The following is a 17,196-nucleotide window of genomic DNA, read 5'->3' as shown; positions in this document are numbered from 1 at the left end:
CATTTCTTAAATTCACCCATGCATTTGTCTCACCAGCCCTATACTCTCCTAATTTACCCACACACTTCTACAAACACGGAAAAATCACACTGTAGTAATTGAACAAAATGGAGAGGTTGCCCAATTCTAGGGCAGAAATGAGATTTCTTTATGATGATTCTTTATTCTCCCAAACCTGACACTTCCCACGCAAAGAACACAAGGTAACTGCACATCCCTATGAAAGGCCAGCTCCCATCCAGTGGCAGGGTGAAGGCAGGACTACGAGTTTCAGATCCTGTAAAAAAAAATCTGGCCTTGGTTTGGAAGGTACCAGAGTGGGCACAAGCCTTTTCAAATGGACCTCCACGTAGCAATGGAAGGAGCACGCTGGTTCAGGGAGAGAGAGCTTAGCGCCTCTGCTCCTTCTACACCATTAAGTCTAGGTGCAAAGTTTGCACAAATGTGAGGAGAAGCCTAAAAGTTGGCTCCCTCTGTATCATTTACCTATGATTTCTATCTACTCTCCAAGCCTTGAGATTATACGTATAATTTTTACTGATCTTTTCCTGGTTTCCTGCTGCTACCCTGTGTTGTGTTGTGGTGTGCTAGACTCTGGTGTGGGACGCTGCAGAGAGCATCTGGCAGTGGTGGAACAGATAAACAATGAAGGCAGCTCGAGCACTTTCATATGGAAGGCTTCTCTTTTCAGAAATCTACACTAACACCTACGCGGGCGGAGGGACAGTTGAAGGGGGCGCATCGGGAGTGGAGCTCAATACCGGTCTGGGAGCAGCCTATGGCCTCGTGGCAATAGGAGGGGCTGGAGCCACGAGGAGAAGTTCAACCATAGGGACCCTGAGGGAATACGCGGAGTCAGGCATGAATATGGCCTTCTTGGACAGCTATTTCTCTGAGGTAATCCCCTTACGCTGAATTGCACCTGAAATCGTCTTGAGATTGCAACACAACAGCAAAAATAGTCATCATCATCATAATAATGGCAGTATATACTCAGTTATTCTTAATCTTATCCCAACCCTGAATAAAGTGTTTCGCTTCCCTTAAAAAAACTTGGAGCTAATTTGCAGCAGCCTCCTCTTTCAGACCCCCATATTATGACCACTTCTATTCAAATGACACAATACATTTTAATTCTGTGGAAAATACTAGAATCTCTCGTTGCTCTGCACATCTCTTTTTTCCCATTCTTCTGTCTGCTGTTTTCCTTCTGATCGTCCCACTTTGTTTTCTATAACAACAATGAAGCCTGGAAAATCCTGAACAAGGGAAAAGTGTGCATTCTCGTCCTCTCTTTATTATGTCCTTCCTGCTATTCATATGCCTCCGAGAGAAAGGTGGGGAAAAATAAAGCAACAGGATTGTGGAAGAAAGGAAGTTAAAACTCAGGAATGCAGCCTCACTATACAGAATTTTTAATGCCTCGCAGAAATTGTCATATTCTCCCCATCAATCATCACAGACCGATAAATATAGAGATTGACAGGCAAGTACAGAGAGAAATAAGAAAAAGGAAGGAAAGTTAAGAAGAGATTGTATTGTGATAAAGAGACAAGACAGAATTACTGACTCAGTTTCCACAAGTCATGAGTTTGGTCTAGTATAATTTAACCTCAGCCCCCAATCCACACTAAAACATTCATTTCTTTTTTAACATGGGTTCAGTATTCTGAGTTCTTTTTAAGAAATTTTATTTTGGTGTTATTAGTGTCATCACTGTTTTCCTAGAAATAGCGATCAGCCATAAATTCCTGCAGCCAGCTCTTTGTACCTGGATGGAACCTTTAAACAGGGCTGCCACAAATAGCGGTGAGGGCTGTGCACTATGCCAGAGGCAGCATTCATAGTGAAGGTGATATAAATAGTAGCAGTCCCAGAGTTATGCAGCCTGACAGCTCTGCCTCTAAAAAATATCCGCTAAGCAGGAATTTCCCTTCACTGGCCATTGTTGTGTATATTTTAATTCAGCTCTTTGTAATTTCCATACAATCACAGAACATAACATATTAGCTGATACTAATGACTAATGTAGTTTACAAAGTTTATTATTTCATTCAAAACCATTTATTGAGTACCTTATTACTTATATCTTTATTTATATCTCCTCCTGGAGCTAAAAATAATTTGAAGTACCCACTGCCTTCAAGGCATTGTGTCACCAGTTGAACAAAATGCAAGACCTGTCCTCACATTGCTTTGTAGTATCTCTAATCAGTTTACCCTGACAGAGTGGGATAGAAAGAGTCAAGTCCAAAAGATTTATGGCTTGAGAGAACTCAGAAATGACTTGGAATCTTTGATCTAAAAGAGATCTTAGCAATCATCTGCTCAAGTCATTCATTATCAGTGTGGGAAAATAGAAAACCAGAGGGACTGAGTGGCTAGTTTACAATCACACAGCAAATCTGTAGTTGATTGATCCTTAACCCAGATCTCCTATACTCAGTCCAGTGTCCTGTCCATTAAGTGTACCTCACCAAGGAAAAGGACTATGTATATATAATCATACCAAGAAAGAAAAGGTCCCACAGGCATTGGGTTGGCCTTATAGAGGAACAGAGAGAGTAAATAATTCCTCTTGCAAATTCTTATTTAGTAAATTTGTTTACTTTAATTATCAGTCCACTTAATCTCTTTCTCCAATTAGCCTATTTTATTCCCCATATGGTAACACATTAATTTCACCACTGCTCTTTAAAAAAATGCTGAGGTTGCTGCTGCAGTTCTAAACTGTATTCTGAATTTGCTAGTTACAGGTACTACCACAGATTGTGCAAGAATAGTATATATTATTTAAATGAATGTTAAGTTCATTCAACAAAAGGCCACAAATTATATACCCCTAGAAATTATATTTAAGGAATCATTCATAAAAATCACACTAATATTCAAAGGAGGTTCATCATTAATGTAAAATTGCACTTGGCATTATTATTACAATCAGTGCTTCATGGGAAAAATAAAATCAACATGTGTTCCCCTTTGTCTACAGGCATTAAGGTCATTCTTCCCAAAACCTTTTAGCTATACACTTTTAAAATGATGCTAGATTTCAAAGGTGGTGAGACCCAGCCTCTCCCAATCCCAGGTTAAGTCTGCAAAATCTTAACAGGGCTTCTGTCCTGTCTCTTTTAAAACCAGCACTACCCCAGCAACTAACTTGTGTCCCATACAAAAGGGAATTATCCCATTACCTAGGTGATATTTAAAATATTAAATCACAAAGGTTTAAGATAATACCAAACTCATGAATAGTTGGTTTCAAGACCTAAAATAATTTGTTTCTAATGGTAGAATTTAGACCCAGGATCAGAGGGAAAGCAGCAAGGATAATTTGATTCAAGGCTGAACTCTAAGGGTCTCAGGTATGCCATTTGCCCTCTCTGTGTCTTTGGTTACCTTATTTATAAAATAAACATGGAGTCAGACTATATGAGGCAATTCCAAATGCTGCTGTGCAGGTGCTAAAGGATTCCATGGAACCCTTCAAGGGCCATAGCAGGTGAGGGGAAGGGGGAAGAAATGGCAGGTCTCTGGTACCCCAACAACCTTCAACCAGGGAAGTTCCTCTTTTGTTGGGTCTACATCTTGGGTCCTTACCTCAAATTTTATTCAAAGGGCTCTGCCATTTAAAATAATTCAAAATACTATGGTAGATCATCTCCTAGGCCACATAAAATTTCCCTGAACACATTGACATAAGTTTCTGAGGCTTAGAGATATTTACATTTTTATACATGCTTTTATTCCAAATTGATCAAATATGTCCCCTTAAGGAAAGTACTAATATTTTGAATGTGTCTGACTAAATTTTATTGTTTCTAGACACCTTAGAAATAAAGGAAAAAAATCAAAAAGGTTAAAACGTTATCTTAATTCAAAATCTGAATAAAATGTAGAAATTATTGTCGATTCATTTTCAAATAATAGAAATTTATGAACCATTAATGTATTCTGATCTCCTAAATAATTCTGATTATTTATAAATTTATCAAAATATCAGTTCATTCCATAAATTTTTCTTTGACCAAAAGTCTCTAAAGCATGGTTTTTAGTCTTCTTTGATTAGGGGGGAAAAAACTTCTAATTCCTTATTTTTCTTTTAACTTTAGAAAGCATATGCTTATGCAGATGAAGATGAAGGTCGACCAGCAAATGACTGCTTGCTCATTTATGACCACGAAGGAATAGGGTCTCCCGTGGGCTCCATTGGTTGTTGCAGTTGGATTGTGGATGACTTAGATGAGAGCTGCTTGGAAACTTTAGATCCAAAATTTAGGACTCTTGCTGAAATCTGCTTAGACACAGAAATCGAACCATTTCCTTCACACCAGGCCTGTATACCTATAAGTACCGATCTCCCTTTGCTTGGGCCTAATTACTTTGTTAATGAATCTTCAGGAATAACACTCTCAGAGGCTGAATTCCAGGCAGAAATGGCAATGCCTGAACCAGTGATTCACGAGGATGTTATAGTAACTGAGACTTACACCACTGCCGATCAAAGTGTCCAGCCCACTACCATTGTTTTTGATCCTCAGCTTGTGCCCAATGTTGTAGTGACCGAAACCGTAATGGCACCTGTCTACGACGTTCAGGGGAATATCTGTGTTCCGGCTGAGTTAGCCAACACACACAATGTAATCTATGCTGAGAGAGTACTGTCTAGTCCTGGCAGGCCTGGCATGAGCAATAGTTGCATGAATGATGGTTGCATGGGACCTGTGATGAGTGGCAGTATTATGGTAGGACCAGAAATTCAAATGATGCAAATGGTGAACCCAGATATTCACATAAGCCAAACATCCCCAATGACATCTCAATGCAAATTTACACAATATAGTAACATACATTACTCCCAGCAGTAAGTGCATTATGGTCAGCATTCTATATAGGAATCTTGCACCACATAATCACCAATATACTCACCAAAGACATATAATGACTGGACAATATTTAACATGTTACTAGTCAACAAGTATGCTCAATCCAGTGCTGCTCTTTGATCGTAACTTTTTGGGGTGTAAATATGGTAAAGCATTTTAGATCAGCCTATTTTAAGTCTTTCTTTCTAATAAAAAAAAAAGTGCCAAAAAACTTGAAGGAAATATATTGCACCCTCTGACACTGTATCTAATGGCATGTAACTCATGCTGCAAATCTTAGAGGTTCTGAGACTGGCAGTCCCAGTCAAGGTTCTGCATACTGGATAACAAAACTGGTCATGCAAATGATTATGCCCTTGTGTTTGAAGGTTGCAAAAAAAATAATAACTTGCCTACATTCACTAGTCTTATTTATCTTTAGAGAAATATCTATTAAAAATCACTTAATAGAAATTTCTATTAAAACTGTTAAAATTTCTATTAACTTTTTTAATTGAAAAACTGAGTGAAATGAAGACTTCTAAAAGGAAACTGAAAGAAAAATGGAGATTCTATCAACAGAGATCTGAAGCTACTGATATCTTTAAACAGTTTCTCAAGAGATGGAATCTTTAAGAAACACTTAATGGGTGGGCCACGGTGGCTCAGCAGGTAGGAGTGCTTGCCTGTCATGCCCGAGGACTCGGGTTCAATTCCAGGTGCCTGCCCATGTAAAAAAAAAAAAAAATGCTTAATATAATAATGAAAAGAGTTCACCAGATGAATGCATTACTGGAAATGATTCATCAAAAGGAATGACATATATTATATATGTGTATATAAATATATACATATAAATCAATATGAATGAATTTTGATTGCACTTTATTGATTTTTATCAACTGTAAATTAATTTAGAATAGCCAAAAAAAAAAGACAACCCTACAGTAGAAATAGTTCTTGGTTGAAGTATTGGAGTTTTTCCCCTTTATAGGGGATTTTTCCCCTACTCTTGCTAATTATGCCAGGAAAATACACAAAATATGTTTTAATCAGTTCCATTGACTAGAGTCATAGAGCTTTCCTTTGGCAACCAAAGCACCTCTGTAATTATTCACATATTCAACAAATATTTTCTTAAAAACTACTATGCTTTTAAACATAGTGTAAGTGCTGATCCTGGCTCAGTAAATATATAGGTGAATATATAGGTAGAGAAGATAGACATGACTCTTTCCTTCATAGAGCTTCTAATTCTTTTGCAGATTTGAAATAAGACTGGAGATATTCTTGAGCTCCTACCAAGAATAATCCACAAAATATTCAAATCCATACCAAGTTTGTAGTTCTCTTCCTACTACTACTTATGCTGAATGAATGAAATAGAAACATGTGCACAGATTACTTATTTTCAGTAGGCACAAAGCTGGTTTAAGAAAAGAAAATTCTGGAGAGATAGCTTTATTTAATTCTGTAAAATATGTAAATTATATAGTAGTAACTATACTGTAACTAGTAAGCTAGTGTAAATGAAATAAACTTATTTTCAGAGCTTATTTCTTTTGGAAGGAAATAAATGTGGTGCTTCTTGCTTATTTTTTTTTCCATTATGAATACAACTATCATAGGCCCTGAGGCACCTCACATAATCTCTTGCCCAACTCTCTCATTTTACAGATAAGAAGTCTAGAAATAGAGATTTTAAATGACCACAACCAGCTAGTCGTGGTACAAAAACCTGAATCCATATCTCACATGCTCTGGTCAGTGCTCTTTTCATTGACATCAGAAGGATCCATTTTTGTTTCCAGCATGGTCTTTTATATCTATCAACTGGAAAGAAAAGTACTTACCCAGAAAAGTATGCTTTTTGAAATTGAAGTGCAGAATGACTAAAGCATCATAACACTCGGTTGTTTGTTTTCTAAACTTTTTTTCCAAGCACCACCAGTTATTAAAGCCATCCCTTCCTTTAGTCATTTACAACCAAGATTCTGCTACTCTATAATTTGATGAAACCCATGGGGCAGTCAAGGAATATTAGTACTATACTCATTTTAACACTTAACAACAGCAACATAACATCTGCCTACCCTCAATCCTTTGGTATTTCTTGATGTGGCTATTTTTCAAAGTTTGCACTCCATTAGGCCAATGATTTTTTTTTTCTTTTTTCTTTTTTTTTTTATCATGAGCAGGCACCGGGAATCAAACCCGGATCTCTGGCATGGCAGGCCAGAATTCTGCCACTGAGCCACCATCGCCCCACCCTAAGCCAATGATTTTAAGAATTACAAAAGAATTAGTGAATAATTAAATAAGAAATGTTAGTGGCATCGAAAGCAGAAAATATTATGAGATTGGAGAAATGAAGAATAGCGTAGTGTTGAATGTTTAACTAATACTTTAAAATTTTAAAAGGAGATGAAATCACTTATGAGGGGTGTAAGAAAATTTCTCTATGAACTTTATGTTCTATCTCTATATGAATACACAAAGACTCACAGGTGCTTTCAAAAGAAAAAATCCACTTCAAAGTGGGTGCCTTCCTTCCTAGTATCCGTGGGAAATAAGATCAGAGGCATTTAATTTTCTCTTTCTACATTATCAGCTAGGAAATACTCCATCATCAGGCCCAGATGGTCAGTATTGCTCATAGATCACTCAAGCCTCTGGAATTGGCATATTTTTAAACCTCATCTTTTAAAAAAAAAACAAAAATCGAAAACCTTAAAGCAAGGTTACCCCTTTCTGCTTAGGAATTAGGGTATTGATTTGGCTAAGAAGTAAAGGTTATATAGAATTTATGGTAAAGTTTGAAAATGAACCCAGAAATACAGTAAATGATATTTAATAAATAAATACCATAGCTCATAATTTGAGTCATATCTCCTACTCAGTGGAATTACTTGAGAAGATAGCACTGTCAATGAATAAATGGGTTCTCTTGAAAAAAGTCTTATCAGGTAAAGGGAAGGAAAACATTAAGAACATGGACAGTATTTATACTTGTACCAGAAAAAAATTTTTTTAATTCCTGTTTTGGATTAGATATTTCCAGTTGCAATGTATTCCTTAATGCAATGATGTTTTATATATTTCTTCAATAAATATATATGATTAGGAAAAAATATTTCATTTTCTCTTTGGTGCATGTAGTATTCCATACACAGATACAGACACACAGACAGAAAATCTTTTCCCTTTTTGTTACCATGTGATTGCCACCTCATCGTCATTTTAGGAAAAAGATCATAATGCCGAGGGATGGGTTCACTTATAAACTAAAATTGAGAATGATTCATTTGTTTATTATTGGCAAATTTCTCAGCAGGGTCATTATTTTATTAGTAATTGTTCATGAAAAATAAATCAATCTAGCAAACCCCATAAATTGGTTAGACATTGTATACATTTTTAGGATGAAATATAATAACGAAAGATTAATTAATTTCAATTAATTTCAAGAATTGAGGAATGCGCCTTGAAGGTGGTTAAATGTGAGGCAGGACAAGTAGAATTTTGTCTGACAGAAATTACAAAGGTATAAAAGACAAAAGTACAGGGTATATTCAGAGAATATTAAGTGTCAAATTAAATATAGTAAAGAATGTCTGAAGCAAAAGAGGAATTATATAGCTATCATATATTCAGCCATTTTTATATGATGGCCCACTGTTTTAATTACTCAAACAGAACATGTTATCCTATCTAATTCACAAGTCAACAAAAACTGGATGTTTTATTCCCCTACCATAGATGACATTAAGGCTTAGGGAAGCCGTTATTTGTATGTTACAGCTTAAGAGAACAGCAGAGTTAAAATTGAAACCCAGGACGGCCTAACTGCAGAGATTTCATTCTTAACCACCAAATTCTACTGATTTACGTCTGCTGGCATATATGAGAGGCAGGTGGTAAAGGGTCTTGAAACCCATGAGGGGTTTGGATTAAACTGGTGGGAAATGGGGAATGAGTGAAATGCTTTATGCTGGTGAATGCCCAGGGCCTATTTTGTGAGGTGATTCTGGGGAAGCCCTCAGGAGTCTTCATGATAACCGATGTGCTTCAGGTCACTAGGAAACAGAGGTACCCGGTGTTGGGATCAATGAGGCAGAGACTCTCCTTCATGCTTACTTCCATTGGTGGTCAGGATCTTCTGATGAGCCAACATCCCGAGGTGAGATGCTGGCCCTAAAGCCTAGGAGATCCTCTGCACCATCACTGAGGTGACCCAGGCACACGGGGAATTGCCCGAAGTGACTTCAATCAATCATTCTGTATGTTATTCCCAGTATTTTTGCAAATCGAATGCCCTTGCCTTTTGTTACTTTAAGTATTTGTGTGGCTTATTTGCAGTTTCAAGAAAATAGCATGCTTTCTCATATTTCTATAGGTAAGAAGCCCATCCTGGTTCTTTAATCTGGAACCCTTCCCATTCCCCTCAGATACTTAGATCTTCCTATTCATTCCTCAATCCTCATCTCAAGCATCACCAACTCCTGGGAGAATTTCTGGATACTTCTTCCACTGCCCCATCCTGCTTGCTTGGCTCACACTCCTTTTGTACTCCCTTCAGTAAGTGATACATTAATTTTTCCTTTGCCTGCCATCCTGTGAGCTAGTCAATAAATGGACAATACTTTTCTCTCTTCAGCATCTCCAGTGTTAAGCAGAATGCCTGACACATAGCACATGCTCATCAATTTTAGAAAGTGAAGGATACTGTCATATTCTCTCAAGCACTTAAAAGCAAATGTCTGCAGTTCAACAATATTGCCTCTAGACAGCAGCCTTTGAAAAAGTCTGTATAAGTGCCATCCTTAACAAGAAGATTCAAGTATATAACTCATGAAGACAACTGCACTGTAGAAGACCCTTGCCTTTTACAGGAAGAGTACTATTAAATAAAGTTATGGAAGATAACCTCACACGCTTTTTGAAAAAATTTGGTATAGATGAATAAAATAAATCCTAAAATGGTACAGAGCAGGTCAATCTGGGAAATATAGTTCCTGAAAGACCTAGAAGTGTGTGACAGTGAGGCAAAGTTGTAATCTAGTATAAACAGATAGCCCAGTTTTTAAACCCGTTATAGCAGATTGGCTTCCTCTAGTCTAGAGTTGACCAAAATGAAGGTATTAGGACAAGACTGTAGCGCCAAAACTTTCACTGAATTTTTTCTACTATTGTCTTCTCTGTATTTTCTACCTCCTATATTATCATGACTAAGCTTCTATGTCATCACATACATATCTTCCTCATTCTTTCAAAAATCTGCATAAAATTCATAAGTATGTACCAATCATTTTAACCTTTCCCTTAATACTGGAGAACTAAGGCAATTCCAGTTTTTGCTATTACCAACAATGCTACAATGAATACGTATGCATATACACATGTGCACAAGTTTAAGTTTTTCCATAAACTGTTAGAAGGGAAGTAGCCATATCAAAGGATATGTGCAAATAATTTTTATGTGTCTTTCAGAATTTCCCTCTCAAAAAGGTGCATCAATTTACACTCCCACCAACAGTTTTTGACAGGATGTATTAGCTACAAACTTAACAATAGTTAATATTATCAGTTTCTTTACCTTTTAATAATATAATATGGACTAAGATTAACAGATGTATACCCACCTTCTATTCAGAATCTGGCCATCAGTAAATAAAGGTTATTATTATAATAATAACTGAATGATAGAATGAATTATTAAGGAAAGATTATAAATTACTATACAATTTAGATACCTTTCTATTCTTTTTCTTCTATTGCATCAACACATTATTAAACATGCTGATAAGTCTGCCTATTGCTTCAGATGTACCACACTATTTTTTTAGTAAATTTTGATATCTGGTGGGAGCAATCCCCACCATTACTTCTCTTTTTCTTTGTTAGTAAGATGGGCACTTCTGATACACTCATGTTTTAAAAAGAAAACTGAAGGGATTTTAATTTGAATTAATTAAGATTAAATTTAACTTATAGAAGACGCCAGCTTTAGTCTACATTGTCACCTTTTCCAACATTTACATAGGATAAATACTTGAGGAAAAAGTTAAAACTCACAGAAATTTGCAGATCTATGAGAGAATCTACTGAAAACAAGATTATCTTTCATTATAGCCAATGATGGCTTTTATTTCCTTTCAGAACCATTTCTTGTATTTTATATATATATAAGCTCCAAAATGAAGAAATATATATATATATATATATATATATAAAACAGAGCAGGAGACAAAATAGAAATCCCAATATTATTCAGGATAAAATTTATTTACTTTTAGACATGATATATTCATCAAAATAACTAAGAAAGCAAATAAATGAATCCTAAACATTAGACTTAAACTGTGACATGGAAAACTCCATTTCCAGAAAGCCTACCCTTACTGTCACTAAATATGGTATAATAGTTTATTTTTACTTCATGAATGTTAAAATGTATAAATAATTATTACAATAATTTAAACAGACATCATTAAACACAAATAGCAAAAATTAATGTCTTCAGAAAACTCCCCTAAATTCTTTATGATTTACTTAAATAAGATTCAGTAGACTAAAGAAACTGATTTCATAGTGAGAAGGAATTATTGGTGGCAATTTTGCCAGTGCTTTTGTGGATTACTAAGAAAGTGAGTAAACAAAAAGCTTATTAGATGTCTTATCATTTTTAAAAACAATAAGGAAAAAGACAATAAAACTAGTCAAATCAGTACACAAATTCTGTTTCACTGATAAAGATGAAGGTGCTCTGACTACTGAACTGGGGTCTGGCAGCACAATTGTGCTAGTTTATTAGCTTATAGTCAGGATGAATGGTGCATAAAATGTCAATTTTAGGTTGTATATTTGCTACTAGAATAAAAAGTATTTTAGAAACCTTAGGACTGTACAACACAAACTGAAGTCTAACGCAAACTATGGACTATAGTTAATAATATAATCACAATAATATTGTTTAATCAATTGTAACCATTCTAATACAAAGTGCTTATAACAGAGAAAACTGTGGTGAGGTAGTCAATGTAGGGACGGAATATACCATATGGGTAGAGTGAGTTGGATGAAAGTGGAGTAAATGAAATATGAAGACTACCAGCATTTATTGCTGTTGGCATAAAAGATCGACTCCAGGGCGGGCCATGGTGGCTCAGCAGGCAAGAATGCTTGCCTGCCATGCCAGAGGACCCAGGTTCAATTCCCAGTGCCTGACCATGTTAAAAAAAAAAAAGATCGACTCCAAGCATTCAAAAGGATTGTCTTGAAAAGAGGAACACACTTTGGTAGAAATCTATTGAGTCAAGCTCCCTGTGATTGCCAAGATGACTGAGTAAAAGGTACCAGATGTACTTTTAATAGGGAGACAGTGAATATGTGTAGTGAGTGATGCTGAGGTGTGTTAATAAAAAATCTCTGTGCATGCATATGATTAGCCTAAGGATTAGTTGACTGGGAAATCTTAATTATGCATTTAATGGTGAGGCAGTGACTGGGTGGAGACTTTGCTATCAATGAGGCATGAGCCACCAGGTGTGGGGGACATGAAGCTAGAGAGGGATCGTAAAGAGAGAAGAGTAAAAATAAACAAATCCATATGTGCCAAGTACCATGCTAATTGCACTTCAAACATTTTCTCGTTTAATCCACCTCCTGATCTTTCTTTCATAGACGAAGGAAACTGAGAAAAAGAAACATGGTTTGGGAACCACTGTGACCCAGTTCCAATCCTGGCTCACTCATTCATTGACCAAATATTTTTTTGAGGATTTCATTATGTGCCTGTGAGCTAGGTGCTGGGGTAGAGAGGGAGACTAGAGTTCTTGCCAGCACGGCCCGTACAGTCAGGTAAAGGGAAAAATAAAGAGAGAAAATACAAAACAAGTGCCACACAAGGGTATCAATAGGTCCAATGGGAGAAGAGAAGGGGTACCCAGCTCAGGGGAGTTGAGAAAGGCATCTCATAAGAAATGACCTGTGAGATGAGTCTGGAAGAACCCATAGGAAGTAGATACATAAATGGGAAGCGCATTCCAGACCAACAGAACTGCATGGGAGGCAGGGAGAGAAACAAGGAAGAAAGGGGAAAGAGGTTGGCTCCTTCCAACAACTTGAAGCATTTTGGTAGGACCAGTGAAAGACCACGGTTTTACAAGACGATGATGCTCAAGGAGTCAGAAGCCTGGAGATGTATGGCATCTAAGGCATTTTTATTTTAAGTTTTTGTTAAAGAAAGCCACCAAAGTATTTAAAGGAGAACAGTGACTTTGAAACCCCTTGAAGAGTGTGCTCTGGCTTGGACAGGAGGATGACGAGACTGCAGGTAAGGAAACCAGTGAAGAAGCTGTTTGATGAAACAAGCCAGCAAAGAAATTGTTTCATCAGACTGTCATGATCCTTGGGACAACTGAATAATTAATTGTCCATATCACAAAATCACAGTGTAACTGTGCATTTCACATCATCATCAAATGGCAATAACCAGTTATCCTAGCTGTCTCCCAGAGATGGCACTGTAACCTAAAAACATCAGGGCCCAGGAAGGCCTTTAAAACCGTAGGACTCTCCATCTAAAACTATCTGCTGAACAGGCAGAGCATGGAAACTAAGACTCAGGCTATCACTCAAGAAAATGCACTTTCTGCATTAAAAGGAAATTTCCCAGTAAAGAGGGAATATGAGCTGACATGATAATGGCAGGCCTCACACTGAGATGACAGTTATTCTTTATCTTTGTTTTTAATCTCAAAAAGTCTGAGATCTTTACACTGTCCAGAATACGTTAAACAATGACTAATCTTCCATGATTTGTGGCTCTCATGTACTAGCCTGTTCCCTGTGATTCTCTATTTCCACAGTTACAAAGCAGTGTTTTCACCCCTCGCCCTGCTTGCCATAACAAAGGGACTTTACATTGTCTGTCTCACCTGCACTGAGATGTTGGTGAGAGGGAAGGGACAGGCATAAATGATGTTGAAAAACTAAAGCGATTTTTTTTTATCCTTTGAACAGAGATGATGGAAGACCGGGACACCTGAGGGGGAAATTAGCTTATACTGTAATCACTTTCACAATAACTACAAACCAGGATGCAAACCTTCCCAACTATGACCAGTATTGAGCATTGTTAGCTTCTCGGATGGCTCTTATTTATCCACGCAGCAACATAATCTTCATAGCATGCTTACCCGAGACTCTAGATGCCTGCACCGACTACTGAAATCTAGTAGTACCTTAGGTCCAAGCACTCTAAAAAGTTCACTGAAACCTTAACATTTTTCATCCACCCCTATTTATTTTTTCTTTTGAAAAAGTACAAAAACTTTAACATATTCAGGTAACCCAGACTAGTTGAGATAGCCTTTCCCTTCCTCAATCTTCAGATTTCCTAACGGAAAGCTCATTTTCTGATTAGAAGGAAGAATACGTGAGAATCTGTAAAAGGGCGTAGCTCTCTAGTAGAACAAGAGGGAGCAGCACACCCACCCAACACTGACCCTGGCCTCTCCCAGTCTCTCTCCTAGTCAGTTCCTTTCTACTGTGCACTGCAGACTGCCTGCGAAAGCAAAGTACAGCGGGTCAAAAGGTCCCTAGACTTCTCCCAAATTCCTGTCTCCCTCCTCTAGAAGGCAGATGGAGTGGGGGAAGGGAGTAAAGTTCACAGAAAATCACGCTGGCTTAGGAATTTCGTTTCCTTGGAACAAAAAGGAGTGTCCTTTTCTGAAGATAAGGGTGTGTTCAGTTCACTGCATGCTTTAGCAAAGTACTTGTCAAGCACCCTCGTCGAAGCAGAGAAACATGTAGCTTAGCAGGAAATGGACTGAGAAGTGAAATCCAAACTTCAAACCACGAAGCCCCGTGATAAACTGATTAGCAGTGACAAGTTAAAAGAGAAAACATCCATCACTTTATTGACTAGAAATTCTGGTCAATATAAGGAAATGCTTTATAATGAGTTTTGAAATTTGGAGCAGTTGGTGATTCTTAGGGCAGGGTGCATAATTAATAGGAACCACATCTCCTGGAAATCCGGGACAGGGTCACAGTGCTCACTATCTCTCTCAGGTTGAACTTAAAAGCATCTACCACTTTCCCCTTATGCACTCATTCTTATTAGCCCAAGCTGGGATTTAGAAACTACAGTCACCATAGTAGGTATTTGTTAAATATTTGCCGATTTCACATGACCAGTCATGCAGTTCACAGCATCAGTTGAACTAGTTCTTTTCTTACCGTGCCTGGGGGCACACCCTGTTTCAAAATTCCATCATTATCTTATTCATCTTTGTATCCCTGAGGTCCAAACTGTGACTGGAGCATAAGGCTTAACAAGTACCTGTGGAATAAATATGTGTTGATTGGATTATTCTCCTGCAATCACTTCTTAAAACTGTTACCGAAATCTACTAGCTGATTATGGGAGAATCTCTCTCTCTCTAAGACAGAAATCATGAAGAGATATTATTAAGCTGCCAGGGGAAAATAGGTTGGATGCTTCAACTTCTACTTACCATATCTGAAGCGATTAGACACAGAATTCAATGCATATTTGGGGCCAGTTCTTGAATTTTGTAGCACTATGTGCTTGGATAAGGCACTTTAAATCTATTCATCGTATTTTGCTAATTTATACAATTCAAAATTATAAAATTAGAGAGCTTAAAAAATCACTGCTTTTCAAACTGTGAATCGTACCCCTACTAATAGGTCAAAATCTAGATAAACATTTTTAATGGAATTAAATAGACTATAAAAGAAAAGAAAATATCACATACAGCAAGAATAAGTATTGTCTTACAAAACTTTTCTTTTTTTGTCTAAAGAAACTTTTGTCTTGTTTCTATGTGTGTGCTGGTATAAGTGTTTATTGGTTGGTGACAAGCTATATTTTTGATTATGAGTTTTGGTTAAAAATAAGTTTTAAAATAACTAGATTAGATTATCCTATATTTCTTCAGGTTTTCAGATGTTTGAATTCTATGAATAAATTGAAAGAGAGACAGAAAGTTATGTTATGGACTAGTAGGAGAGACCACCTCTTAAACATTTCAGTAAGACCTCTGAGAGAGGAACCAGTGAAACAGCACCACAAAATGAATTCAAAAGTGCTCTGTGGGATAAGTGGCTCAGTCTCTTCAATCAGTCGGTGTCATAAAAAAAAAAAAGAAAGAAAAGGACCCTGCTATATTAAAAGGAATTTATTTAGATCTTGATTTAGATAAATTGGCTATAAAGATCATTTGAGGGCTTATTTGAGAACATTTGATATGAACCAAATATTAAAGAATAGTGCTTATTGACACAGAAGAGTGGAAATCATACACAGGAAAAAAGCAAGCGAAAAAATAGCATATACAGCAGAATCTCATTTTGGTTTTAATATATATGTATGTAAACAGAAAAATAACTGGGAGAATTTCATGCAGCAAAGGAAACTGATATTTATTAAGTATATTCTCTGTGCTTAAATGTGATGTTGGGTATTTTCTTCACATTTATTTACAATTTATTTAAATTGCCCAAACACCCTGCAAGGAAGATGTTATTAACCTCTTTTTTTCAGATGAGACACGCATTTTAAAGGGTTAATAGAACATCTCTGGGAGTTTAGAATATAATGACTTTTTATTTTGTTGCTTGTTTTTATTTTCTAACTTTCTATAACGCATGTTTACATCTTCTGGGATCATTAAAGATTTTTTCTAATTTTTAGAAAATTAAGAAAATGAAGACAAACCAAAAAGGGCAGTGCTTTCCAACTGTTGAGAACCGACATGCCATTCTAATAACATAAAAATGTGTGGCTTTTTGAATTTTCAATTAATACCATGATTTTTCTAAAGAAATGCCTTTATTATAGTGCAAATAACTTTCGACAGTGACATAATCATTTCTGAACGCACTTAGCAACATTTTACACCATGCAGTAAATAAGAAAGTGTTTCTTTGAAAATATGTCATAGGAACATTATTTCTACATTAATGCTGAAAAGTACGAAGGCTGTTCCTGTCAAGGCAATAGGGCAGCCACCGTTTTTGGATCGTTTAAAAATAAAAATGAAAGGATTTGCCATTTTAACAAATCACCATCAATTCTAAGAGTGATCTCTTAGGGGACTTTGAGTGGAGGTTGGCAAAATTTGAAATAGGGTTTCAAATTTTTTTAAATAATAATACTATTTTAAAGACAATTCTGCAAAATTACCTTTTAAGTAAATACCATGATTTTTAACAATCAAAGCAATGACAAAGAAGGCTGCTTTGTTTTCAGCCAACAAATAAGGCCTCTGCCAGACTAGAAATCCACTCCCTGAGAAAT

General features: G+C 36.6%; 1 protein-coding gene across 1 annotated transcript in view; it reads left to right on the top strand.

The window, feature by feature from the left end:
• Positions 1–4,868, top strand: part of DSG4 (desmoglein 4) — a 50,256-nt gene extending 45,388 nt beyond the window's left edge. Inside the window, exons 16-17 of the mRNA XM_077136096.1 lie at positions 692–897; positions 4,113–4,868. Of these exons, the coding sequence (XP_076992211.1) occupies positions 692–897; positions 4,113–4,868 (962 nt within the window). The remainder of the gene's footprint in view (positions 1–691; positions 898–4,112) is intronic.
• The last annotated feature ends 12,328 nt before the right edge of the window (positions 4,869–17,196 follow it).

The sequence above is a fragment of the Tamandua tetradactyla genome, chromosome 18, assembly GCF_023851605.1.
Source record: "Tamandua tetradactyla isolate mTamTet1 chromosome 18, mTamTet1.pri, whole genome shotgun sequence".
In the NCBI taxonomy this organism is placed as follows: Eukaryota; Metazoa; Chordata; class Mammalia; order Pilosa; family Myrmecophagidae; genus Tamandua; species Tamandua tetradactyla.
This window is presented reverse-complemented; position numbering and strand designations above follow the sequence as displayed.